This window comes from Watersipora subatra, chromosome 7, assembly GCF_963576615.1.
Source record: "Watersipora subatra chromosome 7, tzWatSuba1.1, whole genome shotgun sequence".
Lineage (NCBI taxonomy): Eukaryota > Metazoa > Bryozoa > Gymnolaemata > Cheilostomatida > Watersiporidae > Watersipora > Watersipora subatra.
Genome location: NC_088714.1, coordinates 38,688,503 through 38,713,506, shown reverse-complemented (window position 1 = coordinate 38,713,506; position 25,004 = coordinate 38,688,503). Strand labels below are relative to the sequence as shown.

Below are 25,004 nucleotides of genomic sequence, written 5' to 3'. Positions count from 1 at the left end.
CGATGGAGCAACTTTTCATCCAGTGCGCCGTAGGAGATCGCCAGGTGTGCCATGGAAAATAATCAATAAATGGCCTTGTTTTAAATTCAATCTACATTCTAATTGCTGTCGTCATTTCTCGGATTAGTGCTATTATTCTGAGGCTTAGATTAGCTAAGTTGGTTAGAGTTTCAGACGAACTGAATGCCATGGGTTAGAGTTCTGTATCGGTCAACATTTTACTTGTCTCATTGGTTGCAGTGCAGAATTTTGTGTTTGCATGAAAGTTGGCACATTTATAGCAACTGTTATTGCAACATTAAAAGAAAAGGCTTTGACATCCATACTGCACTTTATCATTTCTGACAATTAAACACTGTTTCACAAGTCACCTTTTATTAACTACAAATCTGTGAGTGCTGAATGAATTTCAAATGAGCTACATTCGAATAAAAGGAATTACAATGGACATCATACTCTGTTCAATGAGGATCACTAATTTTAAAGAAACAAACATATAAATTCTCATTTCTTGATTATCATTGAAAATGATCATCGGCAATAAAGAAAAATACTTGGGATAGCCCAAGTATTGAATAGCCCAATAGCCCAAGTCTGTTTTGATTTCTCTCTTAGGTCTCTTTCTTTGTTACCATGATGCCAGAGCCGTGAAAACATACTTTTGCTCAAAAAATATTAAAAATGACTGCGGTAGGAGACTGCATTGACGGTAGTCCCCTACTAGTCATATATCTATCTAGTCGTCCGTGCTATAACTGATCACTTATTGACCAGTCAGTGTTGATCATTTAATGAGAGCCAACACTGACTATGAAGTTACGTCAAACTCTGCAATTGTTTACATACCGTAAAACTTCTGATAGAACGCCACCTCTTTTTGAACGCCACCTTTATTTGAATGCCGCCTCCAATTGACCGCCCCCCAGAGAGAAGGGTTGAAAAATAGAGCGCCACCTCGATTTGACCGCCATTGACATTACTTGATTTTAACGAGCCCATAATACCAACTTCAGGACCAGTAGAAAAGTGTCCACAAAATCGTATTAATAATTAATCGTTTATATCAATAACAATCAAATCTCTTGTTGTCCAATTCCAAAGCTTTTCGTTTTTTTCGTTAAAACTTTGAAAGCAACGCCATAGCAATAATCAATAACGATCTCAGGCTAGTAGTAGTTCTTTGTTTCTTTGTCTTTCTACTTTCAAGGTAGCCTACATATATAAAAAACGGTTTAAACTTACGATGGTAGATGAACTTTCAAAGCAACGCTATAGTAATAATTACCGTCTCAAGCTAATAGTGGTTCCTTGTTTAATTAATGCAGCCATAATATTTTGAAGTACATGTACATATATAAAAAATGGCTAAGTTTACGATGGCAGATGGAACTTTGAAAGCAACGTCATAGAAATAACTACTAATTTTCTCAGGCCAATGGTAGTTCCTTGTATAGCGTGGTCCTAATACTTCGAAGAACATGTACATAAAAACTGGTTCACAAGTTTTTGAACAAAGGTTACGTTTACCGAGCATACTTTTATTGTGCTAAATGCAGTGTGTAAAAGTTTTGCTCTGTCAAAAATTGTTTGGACGCCAATATTGACTAGTTTAGCAGTGCAGAAGAAGAGTTGAGACAAGAAGATATTGTGAAAGGTATTGGACAACTAGAAGATGTTCGTTCCATCGAAAGCAACAATCAGAACACAGCTATCCGAGCAAACGATGGAAATATTTGTTTTAAAAACGTTAATTTTTGTTTCTGTATGTAATATAGGTATAATTCGTTTATGTCACTTGTTCATGAATATATATTTATATCATTTGATAGATTTTTATTGTGCAGACTTATATATATAGACTTACAAATCTGCAGATTTATAGCATGTTATTTAATAGTGTCCTTGCGGCTATCTTAACACGGCTTACAATGTATCGTTGCTCATAACTCCACCTTTATTGCACATAAAAAGCTAGTTTTGGCTATAAACTGTAGCAAACACATCAGTGAGTGTAATGAGCCTTTATTCAACAATATTATATATAGATGTAAAATAAAAATATGTCTTCAAATTTAGAAAGAAATGAAAATTGAAAATGCCAACAAATTGCAAAGAATGACAAAGGCTATAATATCATCCATCGCAGGTCAAATGCAAGCAATACATATCAACTGGCAGAGATATTTCTCGATTATATTATGTTTTTTTGATGCACAATTATTAAGAGAAAATTGACAAGTTAAAGGTAAGTTAGCAGATTTATTGCATCCAAAAGGTTTAATATCGCTCTACCAAAAAAGAGAGCAAAATATAGGTGACATTTGCTTTGCCTGTATTAGGACTAAATTTATTTTATGAAAATTCTGACGAGCCATTTGAAAATAGACCGCCAGCCTCTATTTGAATGCCGTCTTCAATTGAACGCCCCCTATAGAGGAAAGGTTGAAAAATAGAGCGCCGTAGCATTCAATTAGAGGTTTTACGGTATATTAGATCAATCATAGTTTGTATGTCGTAAACATAGCTTATAAGTACAATATATATTAAACTTTATTGCTTCACTTAAAACAATAGTCTAAAATAGCTTTATCATTCATCTTTTTATTGTAAGGAAAATGTTATCTCAATATCGTGCGACTGCAATAATTCGACATACGAAGTTAACCCATTCGCGTATTTACATGTAAAAACTCATATTTTAACAATTATTGTTTTACAAGTGTCTGTACATTTAGTATTAAACTCATTCCAGTCTAAAAAATTACCAGTAAATATTTCAGCTAATTACATATAGTATTAAAACAAATTGTGTAAAACTAAATTTAAAAAACTAAATCAATTAATTAATTTTGGTTATGAACAGTAGGTGTATACTGTGTATCATAGTGACATAATTTTACACTACATACTATAGGATATGGCACTAAAATGCTGCAAACTTCGCATTGCGTCATGGTACCACAAGGCTCTATATATAACATAAAAACCAATTTCCCAACTCTGGGAGAGTATATTTAGTCCTAGTCCAGAATGGCTAAGGCTTTACGAGCTTGCGAGAACTGTAATGTATTCATAGCAGCACAAGGAGTCTCATGAGAGGCTGTACTGCAATTTATAGAGTTTATAGGCTGAAAGACGTTGCACAGGCCCTGGTACAATAACATAGCCTGTGGAACACTCCTATGGGTTGACCAAGCGCTATATATTTAGATACATAGTCAGGTTCCCAATTGATCTCTCATCTACATGTCATGCGTCTGAGATTTTTTATTACTTTCCTGTTTGCTATCTCAAGGAAATCAGTCAGCAATTATGCCAATTGCCATCTAGCTATTTCCTTCAGAGGCGATTAGGTCATAGTTATGTTTAGAAGGCGAGAACAGGTGCTCAACTTGTGTGAACTAAAGGCTGAAGAATACTGGAAGTGAAATGGGAAGAGTTCCTAAACTAAAACGAGGGTGCTCGTACTAGCGCCATCCTTGCAACCATCATCCTTGCAACCGATGCTCTGCACCAACTGAGCAGAATCTTGGCTCCTTAATTCATTGCATGTTTGGCCGCTAATTTGGAGCATCCAGGGTAGCTAAAAGTGCAATAAAATACTTCCTTCTTTAAAAATCGAGACATGTCTGACCCAGTATGTGAGCATACTACTAGACCTCACTGTCTTAGCCTAATTATAAATCACGGGAGCGGCTGTCTGTACTTCAGTTCATCATCACCAGCTTTTTATCTCGCTATTCCTTAAGCAGCATAATTTCGACTCACCGTCAGCTGAAACAGTTTACGCTTGGCAATGCACCCGTTTATTGCCTGACCATCCACTATTAACAAGATTACCGTACAACAGAACAAAAGCCAATGTTGGTGAACAAACAACAAAACAAGTTGAACTACTGACCTACCAATGTGTAATGTAGGTGGAGCATTAACATGCTCGTCAATTCAATAAAGATCAATATCAACACATTTAGATATGCCGATAGTTGATTCAAGTTAACATAATATCGATGCCATTCATTCTAGTTTTGTTTAGATTTGTCTTTAATGGATAACTGAGAGCATCTTAAAATTACATCTAATTATACCAGCGTAATCACGATATTATTTTAGCAATAATTTTTATGTAGGAAGAGCAAAAGATCAGTTTTGGAGACCAAACCACTCGTGATGCAGGCTCCATGCTGTGGCATGAGGCAGTCATTTCTTCAGCAAAACACGTACAAATGTCAATTCCAATGATCAGCCAATGAATGAACGCAAGACAAAAGTGCTTCCCCCCACAAGACATTTTCCCCATCTAGTCACCTCGCTACATGTTTTGGTTACCGAACATCCAAGATAATTATAACACTTTAACAGATTTTAAAATACTGAAAAAGTCTGTGCCACATTTATATGTCGTATGAACCATAGAGCGGCTATTATAGAATTACAACTATCAGTTTGTGCGTACATCTTGTGGAGCGTGCTAGCAAGAAAATCGTCCTTCACATAAATATGAAATTTAAAAATTGTCCGTAAAGATTAGCTATTATAGAAGTCATCTGTTCAAACCTATTAGCGCATGATCTGCTTTAATAAATAAAGATTTTGAAGACAATTTTTAAATTATATAGTATGTAAAAAGGGCGATTTTAATTCAATTATTTAGCGTTACAGATGTTTTCGGCAGGCATTTTGCAAAGATCGCAAACCTTTCTGTCCATTTACACAATTAAAAGTACTTGACCAAACCTGGTGCAGTAGAACCTCCTATAATGTATACATCCCCCAACGTAAATTCCACATAGGACTAATGTAAACCATTTATCTAATTTTTTAACTTCAAACATTTCCATATAACGCAAACAGTAAACATTTTCATATAACTTTAAGAGTCAAGTTGGTACGTAAAGCGTCAAGTTTTCAAATTCAATTTGACTAATGATAGTTCCATAAGTTTTTAAGATATGTCCTATGTTTTACGTTATCCTTAAAAAAAATCGTTTTCTTTCTTGCCCCACTTGGGCAAAAAAAATGACGCATACGGTTATCGCTATTAAATATACCAATTCCCTGGCAGTCTAATGCACCGTGAGATGTCGTTAGGTGTGCTGAATGCTGATAACGCAGAGAGAATAAGTAGCTGCATAATTATTCAGAAATACAGTGGAACCTTGTTTCTCATCTGGTTCTCGAACGCTTCGGTTCTCAACCAACTCAGTTTTCGACCAAAAGATTTGAGATTTGTTTGTCTTGGAGCTCGAACATAAATTCGGTGCTTGATCAAACCGGAGCATGCGCATTGGAATTAGAACAGCTTCGGATACAGCATGGATACATTCATTAACAAACGGAGAAGCATTTTACGCTTCATAAATTCTTTATAAACAGGAGGAAACCATCTGGGATGACGTCTTTTTTACTGAAGAGATTTGCTAGGGAAACAACTTCTCCAGTCGAGTTACCCTAAATTGTTTTGGGGGAGGATTTTTCTTTAAATATGTGAAGTAAACACGCCATTGCTGTTTATATATTTTTTTTTCACACAATTTTTGATGCAACTGATCTGTTGCAATTTTTTGCTGTTTCATTATCAATTTCTGCAATTTTTGGTATTGTATCTTAACCTTTAATGTTTTTGATGTTTTAAGAGTAATCCATACGAAATGTTTACTTTTGCTTTCTTTTTTCATCATCATAAATAGAAATTTTTTTAATTAAAATTAAACACAATTTATATCTACCCGTTTTTATTTATAGTATGCAGTGTACAGTACAGTTGATGGTGTAAAATGTTGAAAGAATATTTTATTATTAACACTAACAGGACAAATTGTTTCGGATCTCAAACAACTCGGTTTTGGAACAACCTTCTAGAACGGATTATGTTCGAGAATCGAGGTTCCACTGTACATGAAGGTGATTGATTGGTGCAGGTGTTAGAGTGTCAGTCTACAAAGTTGAATGTTACAAGTTGAAGTCTCGTTGCCAGCCATCTTTTATTCTAATATCTAACCCTGGCGACAGAACAATAGACGAACAGAGAGACATCGCTCTAATAGGAAAGATATATTTTTTGTTTTATTCTATTTTAGGCATACAGTGTGTCCGGGTTACAAAGTCCCTGCTAAACGGTTTTTTGGCCTTACGAAACATGATGGTTTTTGGCCAACTCGATTTTTGGTCCCCCTTTTTTGCCATCTGATATCAACAAAAATGTCTCTCGAATTCAAATTTGACAGTCGGTGTGCTGAATATGTCGAAATAACGAAAATGCTGATATGCTATTCGCTGAAATCTTTCCCGCAAAGCCTGAAAAAGATATGATGCTTATTTTCTCTCACTTCAACATTATTTGATGTTACTAGTCTGGGTTGGAAAAAACCACGGTTTTTATGAAAAAAAAACCAGTTTTTTTGTTTAAACCGGTTTTCATGGTTTAAACTGGTTTTTACGATTTTTATAATTTTACTAATGCTTTTGCAGTTTTAAATCTAATTAACATCATTTACTTTAGCTGCATGATTGAGTATTGAACATACATATGTGAAATCATTTATTAAAGATGGTACTGTGGGAGTTGATTGATGAAATTGATTGATGAAATGATTGATGAAATACAGAGCAGAAATCTTAGGCCATAAAGTGAATATTTTACATACAGCTCTATGTATAAGCAGGAATTTTAATCCAAGTGATTAGTCATGTGGTAAATAAAAAGAAGAGCATAATGCAGATGCATTGCTAGTGTTTGGAGCAGTGGCAGATGACTCAACTTCCATCACCTGAATACTAGCATCACTGTCTAAGTTGGTGTTTTCAGCTTGACATTTTGCTATGTGGGCTTTAAGCCTATCTGCGTGACCTCGCCTTACGACAGCACCTACACCAATTACATTTTGCCTTAAAACGTTTGCCTTTTGCAGTTCGAGTGAAAAACTGCCAAATGAGATCCTGTTTGCGAGGCATGATGGAAATTTGAGACACAACTTTAACTTTTCAACACAACAAACTTAATAAACTGAATTCTAACAATCCAACTACTTTGCCTTGTGCCCAATAAATGAAATATTAGTTTGCAAACTTGAAGCTTTTGCCCAAATGGATTTTATTGTTTTAATTTCCAATTATAAGTAATCCTTTCTCACTGGCCAGACTTGAGAAGGTATTCGTTTATTATTAGAGACGATGATTGGATTAGCATATTTCGCATGGTATATTTCGCATTATATTTCATCATTAAAGAGATCATAATATCACTTGATAAAACCAATTGAAAATGAAAATCACTAATTTATTGTTGCACTAGGATTTCACGTAGTTTCAACTTGAGCTCTGCCATCAATTTACTACTTTGTCCTAAATTAACTTCCACAGCTGATCATTATATATAATTGCATTTCTATCGCACATGAAGCACGAGGAGCTTAAAATATGTTTTTCACAAAAAATAATGAAACAACTGATTAAAAACCGGTTTGTTTCGGCTAGTTTAAGCCGAGTGTAAACCATTGGTTTAAACCAAGCCAACCCTGCTGTTACTGCAACAAAGATTTGTGCTGCCAGTTGACCTGTGAACAATGATGACAGAACTTTCCACTATTCCATGTATGGACACAGATAATCTTATTTGTTATAGCTGTGTAGGCCTCTAGTACACATTTAAGGCAATTAAAATAGTTGCAACCTGAACGATTTCGTTATATAGATTCACATCATGAACCTTAATTATTTTATATACTTAGCTAAGTTTTATATTTAACGTACAACATGTGTTTTTGGTGACAGCGCGGAAGTGCAAAGGGCTGCATGAAAGTTATTGCTATAACAAACTGCTATAACAATAATCAATAACAGAGAGCGAATATGCTGACAATACTTTGATAAGGGTACTCGAGATTCCGACAAGGATGTCACATCCTTCACTCAGTTGAGGGCAACTTTCATTTATAAAGTAGACACTCCCATAACGCATACCTCTTATAACGTAAATTCCAGATGACGTAAAAAATTTATGAGAAGTTCTTGCTTCGTACTATGTAAAAAATTCCATATAACGTAAAGTGCCAGGTCGGGCGAGGTTTCAACATCGATTTGAATGTTAGTTTATCTCACCCCATTTGCGGAAGAAAAACCGCTGTGCATATAGCGTTATATATAACTTTCGCGACATTCTAGTTCATTGTAATAGATCGTTAAATGTATGAACAAAAAGGAGAATAGGATAGCTGCACAATTATTCATAAATATAACGGCCATCGGTTGGTGCAGGTATCACAGCGTCGGTCTACCGATATGAATGTCATGAGTAAGAGTATCGTCGAAAGCTATTCTATATCCTAACCGTGACCTCCCTGGATACAGATAGACGACAGCTGGGTAGAACCGCTTTTTATAATAAAAATATTTTTTTTGTTTTGTATTATTGTACATGTACAAAATATTTGTTATTAGTCTTACTTCGCAGAATGAACTTTGCTGTTTAGAAAAAAATAAGAAAATCGTTGTAAATGAATGTCAAAAATGTGCAGTCCCCATCAACTTATTGTAAAACTACCGCAATCATGGTCTATAAAACCAGTGAGATTGATCATAAAAAGGAGTGAGGTTGTCGATACAAACTAATAATACTGCAGTTACGGTAAAGTCCACAAACTAAAAGAGTTAAGTCTAGTTTTTCCTTTTGCATAGCCAAAAGGGTGAGTTTGGAAAGATCTTGGAACAGATTAGGTAATTTACATGTATTTTGATGTTCTTATAACGTAAATTCCCTATAGCGTAAATGTTGCTGGAACGGATTATTTACGTTGTAGGAGCGCCTACTGTACTACTTCTATTAAACCTTGAACTCATTTTAAAAAGGTTGAACTTACACACGACAAGGAAAAAAATAGATAGAGCATTATTGTGACAACAAACATCTACTTACTTTAATCATCTATGAAAATTCATGTAATTATCAAGGAAAACCATACCACATAAAAATCTGAGACGCTTCATGCATAAAGCAAGTTGAAGAAGAGGCACTTACAGATGGTCCTGTCTTTTGAAGGCCTTTGAGCAGAGCTGACAGACGTACTTCCTCTCATCGCTGTGTGTGAGCTTGTGTTTAGCGAGAGCACTCGAGTTGTTGAATGTCTTGGCGCAGATGGGACACTGAGCACCATATGAGCGAGGGGACATGTTCTTGCTAGGCCTTCCCTTTGGCCTCGGCTTTAGTTTGGTAGCTTCTTTAGATCCTGCAACAAAACGTTGGTAAAATTCTACTGATTTGAAAAGTTGGAACATTTCTGGAAATATATGCGATCATTTATGCTATGCAACCATTTATGCTATGCAACCATTTATGCTATGCAACCATTTATGCTATGCGTGTGCGATTAGTGTTTCTAACGAGTCCATGATTGACTTGTCAGTGTGAGAATTGAACAGTGATGAATTCTTCACCGAAGCTGTCCATCAGTTACACGCATGTACGGTTGAAACTGGAACTGAAAATGGAACTGGATCAGCCGAACAGCAGAATAGAGGTCTAGCCTTAGAGATACCAAATACTGGCAGTGTGTAGGCAGAGAAGATGACCCAGATATGAAAGTAATATAATTACGCATGAACTGAACATTTTTGAGCACCCAAGAACCAAAGATGTCAACGATAACTAAATTTGCAAAGCTGCAATGCTTCCAGAAACTTGCAAACATCATAGATCGGAAATTACTTTGGACCTACAGTAACACCTTTGCTCAAGTCTTACAAACATGGTTGAAAGGTCGAGCGGTTAAGGTATGATCGAAAGTAAGGTGTTGGCAGTAACCCAGAGAAAAGACAATGAAAAGCCAAATTTTAAGCTATATGTACAACCAAGAAATACTACTGAGCTAAGATTGCTAGGAAACGAGCACGCAATAAAGTAAAAAAGCTTGCCTATGATAGAGCAGCAGTTCTGAAAATAAAAGTTTGTTTCTGGAAAACCTGACCAGAAAATTAGAAACCTATAGTTTTACATTTTGGAATGATCTAGCATACGGATGGTACAATTTTTGATTATGAGTATCGCCAGAACTCGAAACTTCATATTAAAATTTGGCTAAAAATATACTTTAACATGTAATGTTACAAAAAGTTCTTTATTTTCATAATCTCCACAATTTATTCTATTATGAACTGTAAAATATAATAATTAACATGAAAATGAAATGTTTTATTGATCTCTAAGTAACGACCAATAAACACGTCCAGAAGTATAATTGAGTTTTTACTGTTATTATTCTCCGTACAAAGATAAAATATAAATTCCAAAATACGCTCAAAGTAAAGTGAAACAACTTTTGTTACAGTTTAAATATAAGTTACCATCATTCTTATCTCCAAGTTTTACGTAGTAAAGTTATCAACACCTGCGATGCAGCACCACAAACTCTATTGATATTTTCCGTGATAGTAATAGACACACTTGCAAAAGCTATTATAATTACCATTACACTATATAGACAAATTTTTAGTACAATAGAAAACTTGAAACTTCTAGCAATTTTTACAATAATGAAAGGTCTCAAAAATAATAATGGGAGAGACAATAATTATTATCTATATATATAATATATATATAAACCTAAGTTTGTCATCGTCTGTCCTTTCAGATGTCTGCCTGTACAGCTTCAGCTATTAATCTTAGAAAAAAAAAGCTCGCTTAGCACTAGATTTAAACTCATGGAGATAGCAACCACAAGTTCCTAATCACGCATTTAACCCTTTGATACAGTCCTTAGAATTCCATTGCTCTTACTATATACTCTATACCCTTTTCCTGATTGCACCCGCTAAATGACGCATTAATTGATACATTGCAGCCTCGGGATACAATTCCCCGGTTATAAAATATTTTTCGCCTATGAAACACGATGCTTTTTCGTCCTCGCCATACTATAGTGAATCTATTTTTTGACATACGATAACAATAGTGCTGATTACAACAATATAGCAAAAATTTTGATATGCTATTTTGCTATTCGCTATCCCAGTTCAGCAGTATCCGTTATGGTAAAAACGGATTCGCAAACAAATGAGTGATACAATTTTAGTTGAAAGTTTACTTACATGCATAATAAAACTTCCTTCAAGTATGCGTTTAGTTAGCTAAATTCGTTTAGGTTAAATTTAGTTTTTATGTTACACATCTGTCCCAAAGGTAAGAACTCTTCACGTAGTACATTGTAATGTTACATTTTCTTGTAGATCATAACCACAAAATGCACTAAAGATATTGTAGGTGATTATAGTTACTAAGGCTGACATATTGTTTTGTTACTATTTTTAATGATGATGATTTCGATAAGTTTTACCAGGAGGTGATTGCATTAGATAAATACTATGTGTTTTGATACCACTCTATAATCCTATAGGCTTATACGATATTTTCGCCTTATGATGCCAACACTGAGACGAACTAAAAGCATATAATTGTATACCAAATAATTATTCATTGTAGTAGTAAAAAACAAAGACTATATTTAGCCATTACATGTACTTGCTATCACTTGCTAATGATTTCACCGTTACATTTATACACCTTTACAGTTTTGTTTTCCTCCTAATTTATTTCAACAAAATACTTTTATGATATGAAATTTAAAAGTGAGTCGCTTGAAAAAAGTTTCAAAACCTTTACAGTTGTTTTATTTTTTCTTTTAATTCTTTTGAACTGCACAAAAACACTTCTCTCATGATATGAAGTTTAAAAGTTACAATGGTAATTTTGTACATGTTCAATAGAAACAAGTTTTTTGCAAAGACTTTTAATACCCGGGCAACGCAGGGCATTCACCTCGCAGTTCGATAAAATTTAGTCTCTTAGTGAACTATATATAGTCACAAGAAAGAGAGCAGATGGATGACAATTCTGAATTATTATCAACATAGGTAGCTGTTAACTATCAGCTCACTCAACTAAAACACGGACTCATACCGACAAAGCATTATAATTGCAAATTTTTGCTTGCATTTTCAAAGACAGAGTTATAATTGCCGCTAAAACAACTCTTACTAGCACTATAAGTATAAGTAGAACCTCACCTTTTGAGCATGCATTGATAAAGAAGCATATGAGCAATACAATAACATTATTGCTTTATTGTACTATCAATGTTTAATATTACATGAAATGTCATTTTATTTTTTATGAAACTTGTTTGAATATTAAAACCTGAACAAAATCTGTAATTTTTAGCTCACCAGTGTCTATCAATGCATGTCAATTCAGGTACAAGGTCTCACTATTATAGCTTTGATTGTCAATAAAAGCTAATTACAAGGGTTACAAGAGTTTTAGGGTTTGGTGAGAAGTGAACAGTTCCTGCTTGTTGAAAAAAGTGGGCGTTAGTTGAAAAAAAGGTCGTGCTTGCTATCAATCAAGCTAATTTTTATTTGGGTTTATAAGAATTTAAATTAGCACTTTTATTAAATTTGCGAGGAAATAATAAAAGCAAATGAAAATAATACCAATGTCAAAACTGCTCCAGATACCAGCAATGGTTACATGCATAATACTTGCAAAATATGAATTGCTATCGCTGTGAATTCATGACAATGACTGGTACCAAGTAACAATGTGTAATATTTTATTCCAATCACGAGTGACCATTACAGTAATACTTCAACTTACGAGTGCTCCAACGTACGAGAAACTTGAGATACGAGCCAGCTTTTAAGCAAGTTTTAGCACTAACATACGAGCCATGTTTGAGATACGAGCACGTGAGTCAGTTGCCAAGTATGCTGGAGGTGTTTTATGAGAACAGCATCACTCTGTATTTTTCAACTGCTCAGGTTATACTTTTGTACCGGTTTTTTTTGTGCGATTTTCAGTGCAGAATTATGTGAATTAAAAGTACTCTGCGTTGACCGAAAGTTTGCCAGTAAAATGAAAGTTAATGCAAAGAAAAAGCGAATGATAACAGTTGATATTAAACGAAAAATTATTGAAAAATATGCAAAATTTGTATGCGTGATTGAGCTAGCTCAGCAATATGACAGAAATACATCCACAATTATCAAACCGAAGGATTATATTCAGGGCATTTAGTTCGCAAAAGGACTGGCCATAGTTTCTAAACGGCGCAGTGATCTTCACGACCGCTGATGGAGAGACTGCTCAGGCATTGGATAAACAATTATCCGGTGACAGCGTAACTAAAACGATGCTATATGAAACGGCCGGTGCTATCTAGCAAAACTATAAAAATAGACATTCGGACAAGTTGGCTACTGGTCGTGCATTAACCTTTTGTGACTACACCTGCGTTCGTCCTAATTGCAACATGTTGGAAGGGCGACAAAGGCAAACGTCTTTAGATAGGATTATCTTAAAACGGCCAGCTAGTCGTGAAAGCGAAACAAAGGAAAAATTAGCTAACCAGCGAGAAACTTCAAACTACGAACGCCGAAGAAATTTTAAATACATTAAGTCAAAAATGAAAGTTTGCTTTTAGGTTTGCTTCTACGTTTGTCTTTTAAGACATTAATAAAATCCAAATTTATCAAAGTTAACTGTTGTAATGAAGGATAGCTTATATCTCCCTCTCTGGCAAATACTAGCGTTAGCTGCTATTGTATGTATTTAATTTTACATTTTAATTAATCACATTTCCTTGCATTATTTTTTGATTGTTGCTTTTTGAAAGCATTTGGTAAATTAGCACAATAACCAACATGTTCTTTCTGTTACAATATCTTGTTTTGAGTGTTTTATTTGCATTTTTTAGAATATGGAAACCAATCAATATATATTTAATGGTTCTATATATAAATAAATTGCACCAACATGCGAGTAAATTAACATTCGAGCTCAGTCTCGGAACGCATTAAGCTCGTAAGTCGAAGTATGACTGTACAAGAAAATCATAACAGCGCATGAGTACTTTCTGATGCCCAGATGAGAGATGCATTGCAGTAAATTTAAAGCTATTATGGTTTTAATGTATAATGAGAATACAATCAATGATCAAAATTTCATGAGAATGGTGATATCGTTGACTTCCTATTTTGAAATTATCGTAAAACCTTCATCTCAATACCATGGCGCTCTATTTTTCAACCCTTACCTATAGTGGCGCTTTATAAAGGTAGCGTTCAAATAATGGGTAGCAGTGTATTTTTAAACACCTTGTCAAAATATTGAGAAGATAAATTTAACCCTTTCACGGGTGAATCGAATGTCGCCTATATTTTGCACTCTCCTTCGGACGGTGCGCCATTAATCCTTCTGGACGCAAGAAATTTGCTAACTTACCTCCAACTTGTTATAGATCTCTAAATAAATATGCATGGGAAAGCTGAATAATATCTCTACCAGTTGATATCTATTGCTTGCAATTAACTTACGATGATCTTATTGCCTGCGTTGCAATTTGTTGGAGTCTTACATTTTTTTTATTCCATTTTAGATTTGAAGGCATATTTTCATTTTATAACAAAATTTAAAAAGGTTGCATAAAAGCTGATTGCAGTCATTGATATGTTTGCTACAGTTTGAAGCAAAAACTGGCTTTTAACCCTTTCGCTGCCAAAAACGCATTTAGGGGTTTTCCAGGGTCGACTGCCATAGACGCATTTTTGCGACTTTCCCAGCAATTGCGCAGTAACTTAATTTTATTATTTGTTTACAACATAACCCACGGTCTTTAAGACTTTTATGAAATTGACAGTGTTGTCCGAAGATTTCCCTATAAAATTAGACTACAACAACGAAGCAATTTTAAACTTTTGTTTGAGGAATGCTAATCTAAAGCCGAACAATTTTTGTGTAAATTCATTAAGTACCGCGCGAGTCAGAAAACAGGTACTGTCAAACATGGATAACTCGCCCTCGGATAGCTCGAACACATGGTTAACTCGAACGGTTTCTTTGGTCCATTTCCACGTAATGATAAAATGCTTTAGATAACTCGACCTCAACTTTGTTAACTCGAACAGTTTTTCGCCCAACGGCTACCGAAACGGTTGTTATCGATTTAGAAAATCACTTTATTCCAAGCCATAGAGGTAAACCTCAACTTTTCGTAATTCATAGGCGTCGCTATTACCACAATCGGCAAAATATTTTCGTCAACGACTTTTCTAAAGGTTTGGTGAAATTTGATTTATACCAAACATCCGCTTAGCGATGGCCCTTCGGAAGCAAGGAAAAGTGAGGCAACCTTCGCATAAACTTCAAGAAAAATCAGCAAAATTGATTTTGGTTAAAACGCTCAAAAGAAACATGTCTTTTTTTCTGATCATTTCAACAACGATCAAGTTTTGCCAATTTTAATCTAAAAAATGTCCTGGCAATAACATCTCCTCAAACAACAAACCAATCAAGTGATAGAAAAATCTCTATACTTTTTGATCAAAAAGTTTTAAACTTTACATTCGAAGCATTTAATTTGAAACAAGCCATTTATGCTTTTGATTTATATTATAGTTTGTATATGTACATCTACTAATAAACAAATACATGGACTTGTGATAGTGCTCTGATAACAAGAACGCTCTGCTAACTCGAACACTAGCTCGGTCCCCTGAAGTTCGAGTTATCCATGTTTGACTGTATTTAGTTATGTTGATGACATTGTAGCCAATTCATTTTCAGATTTTCGTAATTATACAGATAATTTAAGTAGCAGCGCTGTCTCTGATAGTGGTGAAAGTAATAGTTGGGTAAGTGTAAGGAACATTGTGGAGGATCGTTTTAGCTTCGCATCGATTGTAGCTTCACATAGCTTTATCATCGTGCAAAGTATAGATCCATTGAATTTTTGCATAGCAATGTTGGTTAAAATGTTGACAAAATAAAAGATGTAACAAAAATGTTCTAGATAGAGATTGAAATTAAAAAATACTGTATAAATATCATGAAGCAATATCGGAAATTTTCAGTAAAATGGCTGGCACTCGGCCGATAGCTGAATTTGTGCATGGTTGGCAGTGAAAGGGTTAATGTGCACTAGGAAAGGAGTTATGAGCATTGATCCATTGTAAAGCCTGGTTCCCATATACGTCGCAAAGCACCGGCGACAGCACCGCAGGCTATTAGCGGTGAAATGGGCACATACGCGCTGGGTATCGCCGAAAACTGCTGGTAGTTGCCGGCGACAATGCAATAGTTTCGCACTGTTCAAATTTCGCAAAAGGCCGCAGGCAAAACCTTCCCGAAATGCACTGTACAGGTGAAGGTCACCATTATAGAAATGGCATGGCGAGCGAACATTTTATTTGATTACACAATTATGTTTAGCAATGCAGCTTTATATGTGAACAAATGCCGCCGAGCCTAATGTCGCAAGCATTTGCTGCGCAAGTTACTGCCGGAGTCTCGCAATCGATATGGGAACCAGGCTTTAGGATGCTATCAAATAATATGCTATAAATCTGCAAATTTGTAAGTTATATAATATTAACCTATCAAATGCTACAAATATATATTCCAGAACAAGTGACATAAGCAAACCATATTGCAGAAACAGAAATTGGCATTTTAAAACAAAAATTAACATTTTTACAACAAAAAATATTAGCATCGTTGGCTCGGCCAGTTGCGTTCTGATTGTTGCTTCCGTTTGGAACCATTTCATATTCTTCTGGCTGTTGAATACCTTCCACAGTGTCTTCTGACCTGAACTCCTCTTTTGCTCAACTGAGCTAGACGATATTTGCGTCCCAACAATTTTTTAACAGGACAAAACTTTTACGCAATACTCTTTAGAACACATGTACGCACTTCTCGTGCAACTAAAGAGAAACTGTGTGATAAAATAGCCTCAAAATTTTAGCTTTAAAATACGTAGTAGCACAGATTCCATCGTAAATGCGAAAACCTTCTTCACATACATCAAAGTATCAAGACCACATCAAAGAAAGAACTACTATTGGCCTGATGCAGTTACTAACTATTTTAATTGTGTTGCATTCAAAGTTTTAACGAAGAAACCGTAAAGACTTGGAGGTGGAAAACGGACTTCGATACGAACAGAAACAACGAAAGAATTAATTGTTATTGATGTAACTGAGTCATCATTAGTACGGTTTCGAGGACACTTGTACTGATCACTTGCTATTATATGTCTAATGATCACTGCTATCATGGGTTCAAACAACATCAAGAATGTCAAATAGTGGGAGTCAAACAGAAGTGGCGTTCAAAGAGATGTGGCATTCAATTAAAGGGTGGCACTTTATTTTTAAACCCTTCTCCCATAATACCAGTCAAATAGCAGTAGCGTTTAAATCAAGGTGGTCTTCAATTAAAGGGTGGCACTTTATTTTTCAACCCTTCTCCCATAATACCAGTCAAATAGCAGTAGCGTTTAAATCAAGGTGGCCTTCAATTAGGTTTCACATGAAAAAATGCATACAAACTAACAAACTTCTAAGCATTTTAAATATGCCAAACCCTGACTTGAGTTAAAAAAGCAGCATTTTTTGTACAACAAAATATATGGCATTATACGTTAGCAAATCCTATATGTGATGAGTTGGCATTAAACTGGCAATAGTATAATTTATCACCACCGGCATAGTCTAAAGGACTGCATGGCACAGCGAAGTAGGTGGTGCCTGGTGCTAGTACCTCACTGTGCCAAAATATCTAGGTACCCTATTTAGAGATGATCTCATCATTGGAAGGAATCTGAATTAAATCGCTTCAAGAGCTGAGCAGTTTTGTTCAATTGTTGACACTGTTTACAAAACATCCGACAGTCATCTATAAGTTAATAGAGTCTTGACTCATAAACCTTCATGATAGATATAGAACAGTCCACTCATGGCCATCAGGCCACTTTAATTAATGTTATGTAGATTTCTAGCGACATCAATTTAGTATTTATCCACTCTTATTATCATTTGGTACTAAGCCCTGTCAGGTCGCTCTAAAATGTACCAAGTAAAACCTGGAACAAAAACTTAGCATTGCCAGTTTATTTGGATATTACATAACACCTAAACAATAAAAACTTAGCATTGCCAGTTTATTTGGATATTACATAGTACCTAAACAATAAAAACTTAGCATTGCCAGTTTATTTGGATATTACATAGCACCTAAACAATAAAAACTTAGCATTGCCAGTTTATTTGGATATTACATAGCACCTAAACAAGAAAGACTTAGCATTGCCAGTTTATTTGGATATTACATAGCACCTAAACAATAAAAACTTAGCATTGCCAGTTTATTTGGATATTACATAGCACTTGAACAATAAAAACTTAGCATTGCCCGTTTATTTGGATATTACATAGCACTTAAACAATAAAAACTTAGCATTGCCTGTTTATTTGGATATTACATAGCACTTAAACAATAACAACTTAGCATTGCCAGTTTATTTGGATATTACATAGCACTTAAACAATAAAAACTTAGCATTGCCAGTTTATTTGGATATTACATAGCACCTAAACAATAAAAACTTAGCATTGCCAGTTTATTTGGATATTACATAGCACTTAAACAATAAAAACCATTTCAAAACTGAAATGCAGGAAGAGTAGACACTCATAGACTGTAAATAATCCGTCCTGAGAATGTGTACGTTATAGGAAATTTACGTTATATGAAGCGTAAAATACTTGTAAATAGACTCCATCCCAAGATCTTCCCAAGCTCACTCTGTCCGTTTACATAAGAAAAAGCTAAACCTAACTTTCTAACTTGATGATTATATGGTAACCGTGGTATTAATTATTTGTAACTACAAATTTTCTCCTTTTATCTCAACACTAACTTGGTTTAGGGTTCATGATGACGGTAATTTTACGGTAAGTTAAGGAGAGCGCAAACTTTCAAAATCAATTTGAATCAATTTTTCTAGGCCTATAGTGGAAATAAAAAATGTCTAAAATACAGTAAAACAAAATACAGTAAGCGCTTCTACAACGTAAATAATCTGTTCCGAAACGTTTACATTACTGGGATTTCACTTTATAAGAACAGTAAAATACATGTAAATTGCCTAACCCGTTCCAAGATCTTTCCAAATTTACCTCTTTGGGCCTGCAAAAAGGAAAAACTTTATTTGGCTCTTTCAATTTGTGGGCTGTACCGTGACTGCAGTATTATTGGTTTGCACAAAACACTTTTTCCTTTTTATGGTCAATCTCACTGGTTTTTATAGACCATGATTCTTGTAATTCCACAATAAGTTGATGGGGAGCGCACATATTCGACGTTTATTTACAATGATTTGCTTATTTTTCAAAACAGCAATGCGTACTCTTCAAAGGAAAACTAACAACAAATATTTTAAACGTTTAAAAGAAAGCAAAACAACAAGATATTCTACAAAAAGTGGTACGAACTGTTCATCATCTATCTGTATCCAGGGGTCAAGGTGGGGTCAAGGTTAGGATAAAAGAGAACTTTCGATGATACTCTATCTCGTGACATTCGAATTGGTAGACCAACGCTGTAATACCCGCATCAATCGATCGCCTTTGTATTTACGAACAATGTGCAGCTGCCCTATTCTATGTTTTGTCGACACATCTAGCGATCTATCACGACGAACTAGACTGTTGCGAAAGTTGTATACAGTTTTTATATGTGAATTTATGTAGATATAACGCTAAATTAGATGACAATCTAAACTAAACATAAATAAAACTAATTTTAACTTGGATATATCTAGGTAACCTCCCTAATGGGAACAACACTTGCTAACATCCCACTAACCGTAGCAAATCTAATTAAATTTTACTCGCATCTGAAAAAGGCGTGATCGAGAATTGCCACAGCAAAAGCCTTCTGTGTAAAACGAAGACTTTAATTCGTAACCTATTGTTGGAACTGTAGCATTCTGTTTAGTTCTCTACTTTAATTAGGAAAAACTAGGACTGAGATTTTGCCAGCAATAATTGAAAAGAATTGGATTGATACAAGCTTTGCAATGGAATTTAAAAGATCAATTTAGTTGAGAAACTATTACTCTTTGTTCTGAAATATCAATATGACTTGTGCTAATGATTAGTGCTGGACTAGTATAGAAATAAATACATTTTTACATGTGAACTAAACATTAAATGAGTCAATTAGCAATGCACAATCACTTTGTTTCAATGCATCATGTGGATTTGGAGTCGAGCACAAATTGCGTTACCGTGCGCATTAAGCATGCGAATTAAGCGCGTTTCTGTGGACATTTGCATGATGCTGATTGACTCAGACGCCTTGTTAAAAGTAATGAATTGTACGCTATAAGTTAATAGTTAGCGACAAAACTAATAGCGACAAAACTTGATTGAGGAAGGACGAACGGAAGTATTAATAATGTTTAAAATTAAATAGCTGATGCGGTATTTCAATGCACATCGTTCGCAAGTGCTGTTTCCAGTATACGCAAGTGCTGTTTCCAGTATTTGCGAAACAGCACTTGCGAGCATGATGGATTGGATGAAGTTTTGCGAATCACAAAACCCACTTAGCTTGCGGATTTATGATGTGTCCATGATGTGGTTAACTTGTGGATTGGCTCGAATTTGTACGTGGAAGCAGTGATTTTCACAACTCTAGAACCTACATATGTTACATCATGAGACAGCTCTGACATGGCCACCAAAATTATTAGGTTAGTGAACATGAATGCAGACGGCATCCTGGAGCCAACAAAAAACAATTGACCCTACAACATGCTATGGCCCAACCAACAAGTATTGTGTCAGGCTTTAGTAAAATTATCTTTTAGTAAGCCAACCTAGTGTCAGACATTTACAAATGCTAATTGGATAAAGATGGCTGTAGTAGGAACTGAATGATAAAAACTTCTTGCCACAATTTATTCAACAATTTTATCATATACTTCCTGTCATGTTTATATTTACACTGGATTCTACAATGATAGCTTTTAATCTTACCGCCAATTAATAAGTAAGCAATCAACTTCAAAATGGTGTAGTTAGTTGCTCTAATAGTTGCAGAAGAAAATCATATGAAACGGAGAACTCGTGCGAAGAAATTTACTGCAAACCTTTTATATTCATCAAGTAAGAACTGTCAAATCAACATTAGGAAACCATTAGAAGGATCATTGAAATGACACTAAACTTTTAAAGATAGTTTGTGCCAGATACTATGAAAGGTTTTGTTGGTGTCTTACCAACAGTTGCTGCAATGCTGTTTAAACATCAGGAATTTTTGGGACAAAATTATATAAGGCTGCATCTGAACTGGTAAATTGGATGTTATCTAGGCAATCATTCAGATAAGCCATTTGTTTGAATGCTGTTAGTTTATTGCTATTAAACAAGTTAGAACACTGCAAAATAGCTTCAGAAGCATAAAGCTACAATTCACCTTTATTATTAAAAACTAGATTTCCAATGTGCCAACTACCAATTTTCCCTTAGGCGGTATGTTACATCAAGGATTTTTGTTGTTGAAGTCTAGACAAGTTTATTTGTTGGATTTGAGCTGAAAAACTGCTTTACCTACTGCATAATTTTATGCAGGGAGACTAAAGGGCCTTGCTCTTCCACGACTTCTCATTAACAAGAATAGCAAAATTGACTTCCCCCAAATCTAAAATCTAAAGCATGCTGTGGACCAATGGCTTCTTGGCGTGAGCATGTCCAGCTCTACAACGTGCCCATGACCTTAAAGTGCATGATTGGCTATGCTTCAAGTCTCACATGGGTATTAACGATTAACTGGTAAACATACCAATGCGTGCCTACTTCACTCATGTAGCACTTCCTTATGCCTTTGTCAAAGATTGAGGCATCAACACTCAATAGGCTGAATAAAAGGATAGTGGTGACGGCCACAAAAGTGGTACTGGATGCAATGACAACTATGCACTTCGAGTATTATATTATAGAGTAAGCCTTTACAGCTGCTATCATTTTTCAATTTACATGTAGTTAGAAGTCAAGTTATAAACAACTTTTCTAACTAGTTCTCCCATGTGCAAGCACAATAAGTTAGCTGTGATGATAAAATGTCAAGACGATTAGGTTGCTGGCCTCAAGTGTGAATTCTCGGCCTACTGATTACTTGAAGAGCAACTGCCCTAATGTTTATTACGACATATGTCTAAGAATACTTGTGATAAATAGAGACACTAGCTTTTATCAATGTAAATTATTGCCAGGGGCAGGCTTTTACAGATCAATACTCAACCTAAAGTGGATATGGCTGTTCCAGGGACTATTTACACCGACCCCACAAGGTTATCAAACATGCGGAGGCATAAGATGGCTTTGTAATTTGTAGACTGACAGTCCAATATGTAATTGAGCTAACCCACCCAGCTATTATTCCCGGCCCCCCTCAGCCTGCCACCCACCGGAAGTGACAGTCTAACATAGAAGTTAAATGAGAATTACCCATGCCCTGGATGGAGCAGCATAATGAGCGAGGAAAAACAATAGAGATTTCACGGCGTGACCGGAACAACGATCAGTTAAGATTAGTTTCTTTCTGGCATTCCAGATAAGAACAAAGGCTGATCACGGTCGACTTGCGCCCGAAATTCCTTACATATTTTGGTGCTGAGATCTCAATTGATTGCCTCAGGTTACACAAACAAACTAAGCAGATGCCTGAGCTAATAGTCTGAACCCTGGACTATGTTATTTATTGTGCAATTTTATTGTGTAACACAAAGATTGCGTATCAGCCTACGTGTATGGCCACTCGTGTGAGCTAGAGCTATTGCAACTGTATACATGTACAAGGGCGACCATATGCAATAGGAATACTGTTATAGCAGCATGCTCTACAACTATGTAGGGTCCTGAATATGCCTTGAAATTTACAGCTTTCCGACAATGACAGTGTGCAGTGTTTAGACTACGATAGTATAATCATGCTGACCATTGGAGCAACAATAGCAGCCATCTGTCAACCTGTTCTTTCAATCTTACTTGATAGGAAATGACGCTAAATGATAGGAACCACCGATGAATAATTCACACGACTAATAGGATTGCCTATTTGCTGCCTTGCACAAGACTGAATGCAATGGATCAACAGCAATGGAAGACTAAAAGCAAGCGGTTTGCGCTCCAGGGGATTACAGTCAGTTACGATGCATTCCCTTTGCCGTCAATGGCTGAAGGCTGAAGGAAGCAAACACTTCCGATTGTGTGTCGCAATAATATGCCTTATCACTTTACAAGGGAGGCAACATTCCAGAGCTGTAACCAGGGGCTATGAATACCTGAGGTAGCTTGACGCAAGTAGTTCACTTTCCACAGCGGAATGCCTAGCCTAGAACACCAGGGTATTCCAAATTAATCACCTAGAGCAACCAAGAGACCCGTGCGGTGTACCATTCCTGTACGGTTGGAATAAACTAGGTAACATGAAAAGTATAAGCACACAAAGCAGCAAACATGAAAACAAAAAATGGCTGCAGTTGATATAGAAGCATTAAAGTCCGTTTCATTTTACCTACAAGGCTAACCAGATAAGAGGATAGTAGATGGAAAACTGGCGCTGTCACGGTGAAGATGGGCAAGGCATATCTTCTTATAATAGTTAGCTTTGAACCTGCCTTGACCCTCATGATATCTGATAGAAGGAACTCAACAGATGTTTTGTGTGAAGATGTATGAGGAAAAACTAACTATAGACCACCAATTGTGTCCAAAAGGTGACTCATCTATCCAAGCGACACACGGAAACCCAATCCTCGCACCTGACAGCTATCACCACTCATGCAGTCAGCTATCACCTGTCATTATAGAAATAGAGTAGTCCACAATGTACTCTCGCTACACCAGGATTAGGCAATGAAGAGCGAAAAGACCTGCGAATGAGCTATCTATTACCACTTTTGATGGTAAGTTTATTCAGCAATGACCTAATAACGCGAACGTAAATCAAAATCGAATGACTTGATCATAGATAAATCTGTCAGAAAACATCAGATAATAAAGTTCTCCATTCCACACGAGCATTTAAGGATGATAAAGTCATCGAAACATTTTAGCCCAATGATGCCAATTTCTAAAAGCTACATGTATCAGCAAAATGTCCCTGACAAACAAAATAATAACTAGTACCTGGTTGAGGTGATGGTAGTGTCATGTTATTTTCACATGAGTTTAACATGTGCAGATCCAACTGCTGAGTATAAGCAGTATATGTGTCCCTCCAGGTTTTCATCGACAAATCCATTGTCGAGTCAGTTATAAATCCATTCAATGAAAATCGTAGGATGGTCAATGGGAGAGAGATCACTCGACTGCTACCCAGATTAACTAGTACAGGTGCCAAAGACTACTCCATCCAAGTTCGAAAGGCGTACTGACTTGCCTATGCTGAGCATTGACGCTTCCGTCTGATTGCTCAATGCTTAAGTATAATGAATGGAATGCGTATCTGCCGAGTCTAGAACACAGGCTTACATACATACATATAGTGACACCTACGCAAATAGAAAAGCCAATACACACCGCCAACACGGCTCCAGTCCTTACCACCCATCTTCAACAAAGAAATGTCAATATCCATTCCACTAGGAATGCGGGCTATGTTAGTCTATCAAGTGCCTAGTGTTGTTTTGTTGGTATGTCGCTTGTTGATCAGGCAATGCTAGGGGTGAGGGGTCTGCCTCCCTTGCGTAGCTCACTACCAATGGATTTATTTCTGTTAAACGCTATTTCATTCAGACTGTATATTATGTTGGCGATCAGCCAGCTTGAGCCATTCATTCATCTTGCAAGCCTTGAGTAGTAGCCCTGGCAGCTAGCTTTGACTACTAGCCCATACAGCTAGCCTTGACTATTAGCCTTGAGTAGTAGCCCTGGCAGCTAGCCTTGACTACGAGCTCACACAGCTAGCCTTGACTACTAGCCTTGACTACTAGCCTTAACTACTGGTCCTGACTACTAGCCTTGACAAATAGCCGTGACTATTAGCCCTGACAGATAGCCGCAACTACTAGCCCTGACAGATAGCTGCTACTAGCCCTGACAGATAGCTGCTACTAGCCCTGACAGATAGCTGCTACTAGCCCTGACAGATAACTGTGACTACT

The 25,004-nt window shown here is 36.0% G+C and overlaps 1 protein-coding gene across 1 annotated transcript in view; it reads right to left on the bottom strand.

Annotated features, from left to right (window-relative positions):
* The window catches only part of LOC137399331 (zinc finger protein 541-like), a 111,382-nt gene that overhangs the window by 27,481 nt on the left and 58,897 nt on the right, over window positions 1-25,004 (bottom strand). Inside the window, exon 8 of the mRNA XM_068085400.1 lies at window positions 9,017-9,224. Coding sequence (XP_067941501.1) covers window positions 9,017-9,224 — 208 coding nt within the window. The remainder of the gene's footprint in view (window positions 1-9,016; window positions 9,225-25,004) is intronic.